The sequence below is a fragment of the Exophiala aquamarina genome (assembly GCF_000709125.1).
Source record: "Exophiala aquamarina CBS 119918 chromosome Unknown aczIA-supercont1.1, whole genome shotgun sequence".
Taxonomy (NCBI): domain Eukaryota; kingdom Fungi; phylum Ascomycota; class Eurotiomycetes; order Chaetothyriales; family Herpotrichiellaceae; genus Exophiala; species Exophiala aquamarina.
Window position 1 is genome coordinate 3,088,274 of NW_013550587.1, and position 9,629 is coordinate 3,097,902.

At 50.7% G+C, this 9,629-nt stretch overlaps 3 protein-coding genes across 3 annotated transcripts; all 3 read left to right on the plus strand.

Annotated features, from left to right (window-relative positions):
• Positions 1–3,318: 3,318 nt before the first annotated feature.
• Positions 3,319–5,039, plus strand: A1O9_01113 (uncharacterized protein; the record flags this gene model as incomplete). The annotated part of the gene is made up of 4 exons (XM_013410273.1): positions 3,319–3,548; positions 3,599–4,683; positions 4,750–4,844; positions 4,899–5,039. The coding sequence occupies 4 exons, from the start codon at positions 3,319–3,321 to the stop codon at positions 5,037–5,039; spliced, it is 1,551 nt and encodes a 516-aa protein (XP_013265727.1).
• Positions 5,040–5,918: 879 nt separating this feature from the next.
• Positions 5,919–7,317, plus strand: A1O9_01114 (uncharacterized protein; the record flags this gene model as incomplete). Its single annotated transcript, XM_013410274.1, has 5 exons — positions 5,919–5,945; positions 6,006–6,554; positions 6,604–6,920; positions 6,973–7,240; positions 7,288–7,317. 5 exons carry the CDS (start codon positions 5,919–5,921, stop codon positions 7,315–7,317), a joined length of 1,191 nt encoding a protein of 396 aa, XP_013265728.1.
• A 1,273-nt stretch (positions 7,318–8,590) lies between these two features.
• A1O9_01115 (uncharacterized protein) lies at positions 8,591–9,421 on the plus strand (the record flags this gene model as incomplete). The annotated part of the gene is made up of 4 exons (XM_013410275.1): positions 8,591–8,693; positions 8,750–8,811; positions 8,864–9,202; positions 9,248–9,421. 4 exons carry the CDS (start codon positions 8,591–8,593, stop codon positions 9,419–9,421), a joined length of 678 nt encoding a protein of 225 aa, XP_013265729.1.
• Positions 9,422–9,629: the final 208 nt, after the last annotated feature.

The following is a 9,629-nucleotide window of genomic DNA, read 5'->3' on the forward strand; positions in this document are numbered from 1 at the left end:
GAGCAATGACCAAGTATCGTATGTTGAATTGTAACGGAAAACAGGGTGAGCTGCAAGCCTTCAGCATAGATTGCGTTCACCAGAGGCACTTATGCGCTCGAGTGACAAGGTGATTTTCCTCCATAGCTAGCTGAAGCCGTGCATTGACACCCACGATGGGTCAGTATCCCAGAAGTCCTCTTTCGTCGATGGCTGCCCGCTGTCATCAGATTGATGGTCCGAAAGATCAAGCCCACCTACCCGCAACGTGCAGCCACCCTATCCTGTTTGCCGGTTTCTATCTCTGTCAGTATCAGGAGTGTCACAAATTCAAACAATACACAATGAAAACAGTAGGGAGATGAAGTAGGAAACCAGCAGAGTCAACGGCAAGACAGAATGGTGGGGCATCTGGAGTGCTGAGCATATCACTTCTTCGAAAGAAGCCCTCGTCATTGTGCATAAACTGAATCTCGCCTTCGGTTAATAGGTCCTCACCATTCTAAACCTTCCTTACAATCAATGTGGAAATTGCCGCACGGATGAGAAATCGAGTGACACCTGCAAGTTAGCCGTTCAAGCATTGGACACGAGCACGGCTTTCAACTGGCTTAGTAGAACCGAGTACCGTTGAATCCAATTCGATTAAGATTAATCCGCCGTTTCAACGTTCTGGATAAGCTTGATGCACGTCAGGAGGGTTGCGGTTGGGCTGGCAGACGTTGAAAAAAAGGAGACGCACCGCCAAGAATCCCCCCGTTTGTGGTTGAGCATGTTGTTAACCAAATCAAGCTTAGGCCGATCTCCTTCTTCTGCCACCGTGCCAGCACTCATATCGAGTACGGAGTGTCAACATCTAGGTGTTTGTTTTCACTTAATTTCAACGCCACCGAGGCACCAGGCATGTGTTTCTAATTTCAAATACGGAAGGGCACACCTAGAGCTTTATGAAGGCCTCTCAAAATGTCGATACAGCTGTCACACCTCACTGGCAACTAAAACCTCGTGCAAGCAATGCCCACTGGTCTTCCTGATCTGGAGCACAACGGGTCTACGACTACGACCTGCGCCTTGAAGATGTCTGGGACTAGACAGGCATCTACCACCCAAGAAAGAAGTAGGCTGAATCGGTTGTACTGCCACAGCATTCTTGTGTCAGCACAATACTCTCCGGTAGGCACACCTGTCCTCTACCTTCCTTCGTGCCTAAACGATAAGTAGCCTGGATGTTTCCAATATTCCGATCAGTTTTTCAACCAAAGACCTTTCTAACTTGATGCCTTGTTACACATGGGAGGCAACCTTCGTACTTCCTCATCGCAAGTTGTGATCCAGCTATCTCAGAAATCTCTTCAAGTACTCTGAGAAGCCGCCTTTCACTTCTTTTTCCATTTTCTCTCTGTCATAGGCAGTGCTATGGTAGCGTAAAACCCTGATCATCGTCTTCGAATGGCACAATACATTCACAGACGATGCCTTTGACGACACTGGCCACGATCAAAGGTCATGCCGGCCACCCACTCGAGGTGACCAAACGATCTATGACTCGGCACTCACAAACGAGTCGAGGCGACCAGGCTTAGAGTCTGCTCGGGTTTTTCATGCGCAGTATACAAACCGCGTCCAGCTATCATGGTGGACTCGCCCTTTTTTAAGGGCCAGCACCTCATCAGGTTCAAGTGCGAAGGCCTCACGCGGTATCAAATGGTGAGTCTTCCACTTTAGGTCGGATTAGCCGATCTGCCGTCCCCAGGTAGGTTCCACTCAGATGCAGAAACCTCGTTTGCCTCCCTATGCAACTAGAGATGATCAATCATCTCACGCAGGCTTGGAGCATCCCTCAAATATTACGTCTACTCCATTTGGACAGAAACAAGCAAGCAGAATGCCTACTCTAGCTTACCATACCATGGGCAAGGGGTTGAGCCTTGAGGTAAATAGTGATGATCAAATAAACTCCAACGGTCAATCCTTCTTCGCCTGTATGGAACACATAACTTTGAACGTTCCGTGCCAATACACCTAAAAATCACAGACCAGAAAGCTCCACCTAGAGGGCTGCATTGGAGCCATGGCATTTACAAGTGGTGGAGTCAGGATGTCAGATTCTTTGACAGCCGCACCGGGACACCGTGTGCCTGCCGATGAGAGCGTGCCAGCCGACGAGGGCCCGCAACAAACATCCAGTGATTGACTGTCATCGACCTGACATTGGTGGCAAGTCTGAAGCACGGATGTCCAAAAGCGGTCGTTGCTGGAGTCCTCTGGTCGGATCAGATATTCACTTCGTACTGGTAGCGTAATGGTACTAGCAACTGGGCTCCACTTGCGTCGGGAGTTTTGCCTGCATCTTACTCGCAATCCTCGCTTCGCACGCTCCTCTGCGCTGCTCGTGTGCTTGTGTTGATCCTCATTTTAAATTCGCTCTCATGGTCGATGATCATCTGCACATGGCAAATCTGCAAGAAGTACCATCCGGCTCTATGGGATTTCCTAGTTGCCCTCGCTGTCCCAGACTTTCTCGACAGAAGACAACATCGTAGGGGGTTTAGACTCTGCCGCTTGACTCACCCTCCGAGACTTAGTATCCAATGTCCGTAGTCAGGCTGCGAGAAATGGCACGATGTCATCGAATGATGATGTTGTCGAATGTCATACTCTCACGAGGGCAACATGGAGTCGAGTCGAGAATGAGCGATTAGTAACGTTGTTCTCCTTCGAAGCAAGCATCATACCCGCATTCTTCCTTCGTACATTGCCGTTCTCCTACCGTGAAAAATGCCCCTCTTTCCTTGTCTCGAAACTGGAGTTCTACGAATTGCCCATGAGCACGTACTAGTAGTCATGATCTCTCGGGTTGCAGCCGCCTTTCGATACACTTGACTCACAGCATTAAAGGGAAGCCAACGTGGACGTCCTTCAGCCTTCCCCAGCATGTCCAGCTAACTACAAAGATGGAGGTGGTGGTAGTATCGCCCAATCGGGGATTATCAATACCCCAAATAACCAAGATCCTGGGGGGACTAGCCGAGTGTATCAGGCTGCGTTAATCCCAATCCGATCATTTGGAGAAGGAAGGGGATGGACGGTCGCGACGTGCCCCAATGTGAAACTCTACTCAGCTAATTACCCCACGCCAAATGGCCGTTCCCAGAGCGATCTCGAATGAAATATGGTAGCCAAGGAGCAAGGAGACATGCTATGTGGAGTGTCTTGTATTGATGGCTGAGATCAAATGATAATCATTCCCTTGTGCTCGGGTGATCATTTGAATGCAGTGAGTGGCCGAGTAAATCTATCTCACTTTCCTCTATACATACCTGCCGGTGAAAACGGAAAATGGAAGGCCGCAGTCTTTCCAGGTATGCCTTAACGCACCCCTTCGTTACACTTGCCGCCCTGTGCATCATCTTCGTGCTGGGGTGGAAAATCAACGAGAACATAAAAGCTCGGAAGTACAAGTTACCACCACGTGTGCCTGGTATCCCGATCTTTGGAAACACTTTTCAACTTCCGCCCCTGAAGCAAGGAGTATGGGGGATCGAAACTGCAAAGAAGTATGGAGAAATGTAAGTGCACGTATGACGTCCAAGATGCGCCGATTTTGACAGGCCGTCAGGTTTACCTGCAGTATCGGGGGAAAGACGTGGGTGTTTCTCAATTCGTCGAGAGTCGTGAACGACTTGATGGAGAAGCGGTCAGGGATATACTCGTCCCGACAGTATATGCCCATGGCGTCGGGCGTGTTGTCCGGAGACAACCGAGTCTTGCTCATGCCGTACGGTGAGCGGTGGCGGACGCTTCGGAAAATCATGCACGCCATCTTGAATAAGACGAATGCGCCCGTCTTTGCACCTTTTCAAGACGTGGAGTCGAAACACCTTCTTTACGACTTTCTTCACACTCCCGAGTTGTGGTTCTCGGCAACGCAGCGGTTTGCGAACTCGGTTATCATGAGCGTCGTATTCGGGAAACGCATGCAGCTGGAAGACCCAAAGATCCGAGAGCTTTTTGAGACTTCCAATGCTGTCGTTGAGGCCATTCAGCCGTCGGCAAACCTGGTGGATTCACTGACATTCTTGGAACACCTTCCTAAACCTCTGCAGTGGTGGCGACCAAGGGGCGAGGCGATGTTCGCGAAGACGGTGAAGGTCTATCAACGCGAGGTGGAAGATGTCGAGCGAAAGATGAAGGATGGGACAGCCAAAGACTGCTTTGCGACCCGATTCTTGAAGTCTCCCGACACGAAAGACTATGGACGCACGCAAACACTATTCGCTCTGGGGTCTCTCATGGAGGCGGGAAGCGACACATCCCGTATGACTGCGAGCCAGGTCATCGCAGCCGCAGTGCTGGACAAGCGGTGGGTTGTGACGGCACAGCAGGCTCTAGACAAGGTCTGTGGCAGCAATGCGGAGCGGTTACCAACGTTCGATGATCGAAAAGATCTTCCGTACATCACTGCGGCGGTCAAAGAAGCCTTTAGGTGGCGACCATTTGCGGAGATTGGTGTGCCGCATGTTCTGATCCAAGACGACGAGTACGAAGGGTACAAGTTCCCGGCTGGGACCTTGTTCACATGGAACGCAACCGCCATAGCTCTTGATCCGAGAGAGTATGAACAGCCTGAGAGATTTTGGCCCGAACGGTTTCTGAACGATGATCTGGATCACGTCCTAAAGGGGCATTGGAGCTTTGGGCCTGGTAAGTCCCCATTCAAATATCTACCCCGGCTTCACTGGAGGGTTGGCGTCTTGCTGACTTGCACAGGACGAAGGGTGTGCTCAGGGTATAATGTTGGAGAGTCGAATGTGTGGATCATGCTTGCTCGACTACTCTACTGTTTCAACTTCGAAGAGGTTCCAGTACTAAATCAGACCTTTCCCCACCGATATCTGCGTGATGGCTAATATTCTCAGGGCAAATCGTTTAATGAATTCGAAGTAAATTGGGGTGAGCATCGTTGGGCTCCGTTTGATGTGAATATTAAAGTGAGAAGTCCTCAACATGCGGCTTTGATTGATCGCGAAGGGAGAATTGCCGTAGACACAAAATACTGAATATAATTGTATTTTCTCCGCACAATCCAACTCAGGCCAGATTTGAGACTACAAATCTGCATCGGTACTAGGTCCCCTACCAATGCAACTGCGGTGTTGAATAAGGGTCCGAATCGAAAATCAACGAATTAAAAAAGATAAGTTTAGTACGACACATTTATTTGACAATCGTCGGAATCAACACCAGCAACACTCCTCGAGGTGTTGGGCACCACCTTCTTCGGGCGGGTTGGAAACCCCACATCCACACACGAAGTACTGTATGCTCGAGCATCCAGAATGCGGAGGCTCCCCACCTCTGCCCAAATTGTGATATTCATTAGAATCTTCTTCGTGGGGTCAGGCCGAGCCAGAGCCACAGGAACTGGTTCGGGGCGTCAGACCTCGGGCCTTCAGATACCACCGTGAATTGCCCCAGTGCGTGGCAGCCGACGCTGGGGGTGATCGACGGCGTACATGTATGTGAACCAGGCCTAGAATAGTTTGCCTCAAGGGTATGAACCAGCAATTGGAGAAGGCCCGAGCGGTCTCTTAACGCTTCGACACGGTGACCTGAATCCGACGCAAGTCGCGAACCCATAGCCAGACCCTCCTTTCTGTAACCCACCCAGTAAATCACCGAGCCACGGTCAGTCCACCCGCCCACGACGTCTCGTCCGCCGACGGTGGGTGTGTCCTGGTGTGGGGCAATATAAATCTCAAGAAGTAGGGGTTCTACGAATGCTTATAACCCTAGTCTGGTTCAGTTGCTAAGGAGAGTAGGCATCTGTCTGATCGACGACCACTACTTCGATCTATCCTTTCGCCAAAAGCCTGCAGACCTCATCCTCCATTAGAACCGCTTACTACATTATCTGCAGACCTAACGTTGTATCGAAGATGGGGAAGCAAACGCCGGTGTCAAATGTGCGTACATGGATCTCCCTGCCCACTGCCCATGGTGAATCTGCCGCTAATGGGGCTTAGGTCATCATTGTCGGTGCTGGACCGTCAGGGTTGCTGCTAGGGATCCTCCTAGGGAAAGCAGGCGTGAAGGTGACGCTCGTGGAAGCAGCCGCGGAGTTGGATAAAAACCCCAGGGCGGCACATTACGCTCCTTCAGCAGTCTACGAACTCAATCGAGCCGGAGTTCTCGGAGACGTCAAGGCGAAAGGCATCCATCCTGATGCGGTATGCTGGAGAAATCCCGATGGATCGTTTATCGCCGGCATCCGAAGCCGAATGGACATTGAGTTCCCAATGGTGTGTCTGCCATTAGACCAACTGGATGAATTGCTCCTGGAGCATTTCTTGAGAATCCCAAATGCGGAGGTGCTATGGCGCCATAAAGTTGTTTCGATCGACCAAGATGACAATGAAGCTCGAGTGCACATCGAGACACCCGACGGAAAGTTGACACTTTCTGCAGACTATATCGTCGGATGCGATGGAGCGAACAGCCAAATCAGAAGATCGCTCTTTGGAGATCTCAACTACCCCGGGGAGACGTTAACGAAACAAATTATCGCGACCAACGTGAGTGAATGAGTAACTTCCAGGCCGACGGCACTGACCAATCTGCAAGGTTTATTATGATTTCCACAAATTCGGCTACTGGGACTCGAACTTCATCATCGACGAAAATGATTGGTACATGGCGGCGAGGATCACCGACAATGGCTTATGGCGGGTGACTTACGGGGATGTCTGGGGCTTGTCCAATGAAGAGTATCTTGCTCGCCAACCAGAACGGTTCGAGAAGATCCTACCCGGAAATCCGAAGCCTGGTGACTATAAGCTGGCAAGTGCCAGCCCATACAAACTACACCAGAGATGTGCGGAGTCTTTCCGAGTTGGACGATTCCTCCTGGCGGCCGACGCGGCACATTTGTGCAATCCATTGTAAGCTTCTGTACTACATCGACTTGGGAAGAGAGAGACTGATTCGATTTAGCGGTGGACTTGGATTGACTGGTGGGATCGCTGACGTGGGAAGTCTGTTCGACGCACTCCTCGCAATGAAAGAGGGCAAGACCGACGACAGCATTCTAGATAAGTATAGCGAGGTCAGAATAAAGAAGTGGCAAGAGATCATCGATCCCATGTCGCGAGCCAACTTCAGACGTGTATGTCTTGACGAGGCCGAGTCAGACAGAAATGAGTTCTGGAAGCTGTGCGAAAAAATGGAACAAGACGATGAGTTGTCTCGCCAGATGGCACAGGTTAGTGATTTCTTTCCCTTTGCTCACGCTAGCCCTCTTGCTAACAGAACCGGAAAGGGGACCAATATACTTCGTGAGGATTTCAGAGAGTATTTGACTGCACAATAATGCGAAGAAGGTCAAAATTAGCAAAGCTGTTACATTCAATGATCATTGTGCTTGGTATTTCTCGGCCCGCCCCTGCGTGGCCGGAATGGCAATATTAGTCCTTTGATAGCATGTAATATAGTAGGGGAAATAAACCATTGAGCACCCCGAAAGGCAATGTCGAGGGTGTCATCGACACAATGGTAGCCGGGCTCCCTGGCTAACTCAGAGCATACCGGCGCGTTCCAGGACTGATGATGGGACGGGATCCTTAGAAGGGAAACTCATGCTTGATCGAGGCTGCGGCTGATACGATTATCATCTCTCGAACCCAGGCCTACCTCGCGCCGTATGTCGTCTTACAAGGTGGGCATTGGGAGCACACCAGCCGTACGAGCACCTGTACCACGAGCAAGTCAACAGGGGCCTGGCCGATTGGTCGGAAATGGTTGCCGCCATCACCAACAACGGTGGAAATACAGTACTAGGAACCATTAACGTGGGAGAGGTCCTCTTAGAGAGGCTCCCTCGCAGCGTGGATGATTTCTCCGCGCACAAGATAAGCCTTGCATGGGAAAAGGCGGAGGTGGCCAGGCATGTAACCCACACCACGATAGAAAGGAGAAGGACGGAGCACTGACAGGATAATATTGTTGGAAGGCCTGGTTCATGTTGCTGATAAGCCTAAGTCTCTCTTGCATCTTCTGAGGCCGACGATTAAACGCTATCGTCATAGGCCCACTTGGCAGCTGTCGGCCGCCCTCCTCCCCTCAATCAAGCTTAGCGATTCCAGGTTGCCTGCACTGGCGCGGGAATTGCAGAATCTCCATTGCAACAACACGCCAGATGTCTTGATCTTCCTCATTGCACGAGCTCGATCAGCTACCTAGGTGGCTCTATAGTGTTCGAACTGTGAGCTATACATCCCTCCGTGTTGATGTAACACTCAAAGCACCCGGACAGCGCGAGAACCTCGAGCACGACCTCGTCACATCTTTATCTGTCCCTGGGTTGACCTCGACTCCGAATCCAATGTCACCGCTGCTTTCTGACCATTGAGTACACCAGCCAGACTCTCGCAGCACCCTGCCCTTATACCTTGATACATACCTTCCGCCACAGCGAGCAGCGAATACACGCTCGATTACTGCGTCGCTGCAACTCCGTGACCTCCCTTTGCCGTGTCCGAGAGATTCCAGTTACCTATACATCACAAGCTTCCCCTCTTGGTGGCACAAGCGCCATCGTGGCGTGTAGGGGAAGATGGCGGACTTCACGTTGATTCCCAGTGGGAGTGGGAATGGTTATACGGGGATGCTGACGAGAAGCATTGTATTCTCCGGCACCCTTCTTGTTTTCCTTGCAGGTTCGACATTGCGCTCTCCTTGGCGGCAAAGGTCGATGCTGATGAACGTTTTCTAGCCTCGGGGATGACGATTGCTTCTATAATCGTGCCCAACTGGGTTGCCTACGACGGGAATACAGTGAGTCTATTGGAAGCACGGGATTGATGCCATATGACTAACAGGGCGCCAGGGCCACGGTTCGATACATTACACCTATGGCCTTCACCAAAGATGTTCCAACACGAACATGCCTCCGACTTCTGATCCATATCTATCCTCCTCCCTCAAATGTGTTCAATTTCCGCGCTATTCGGACTGTCATGCCGAGAATCGATATTTCTGCAGCATGTGGAGGTCCGTTGGCTTTTTGATGTCGTTCGCTGTTGTATTGGAGGGAATGACAATCGCAGCCTTCGCGGTATTGCTGGTGGGAGGCAAACAGAAGCGTGAACAAGGCTGGGGCGCCCTCACCATCTTGGTGACACTGGCAGCAGCAGTCCAAGCCATTGGAATGGCTTTGATGGCATGTGTTTCGGTTGCACTGACAAAGTATGAAAGCTAACTGTGCTTTTAGGCTTACTTATTCGAGAACGACGAACGCTTCTTCTCCGGGTGGTATCTTGATAAGAGTTGGACAATGTGCACAGTGTCCTGGAGCTTTCAGGTACTGTGTGCAATCTGTATCACACTGGCTGCTGTGGTGTTACCTAGTGAGGGCGGATACGAGCTGATACCCGACCATGCTTGATTTGTGTTCCAAGAGTTATGATTATCCATACGATAGAACCAAGCGCTTGACATGTCAGGGTTTGATTATTTCTGACTTCGGCTGGATCTGGGGACCCATTTTCGGGAGGCATTGGAATTTCACATAGCAAGCCTTTGAGCGGAAAGCGCGGATGATATACGAGTCCTGTGAGAGAGATACATTTATGGCGGTCGATCCAATAATAATA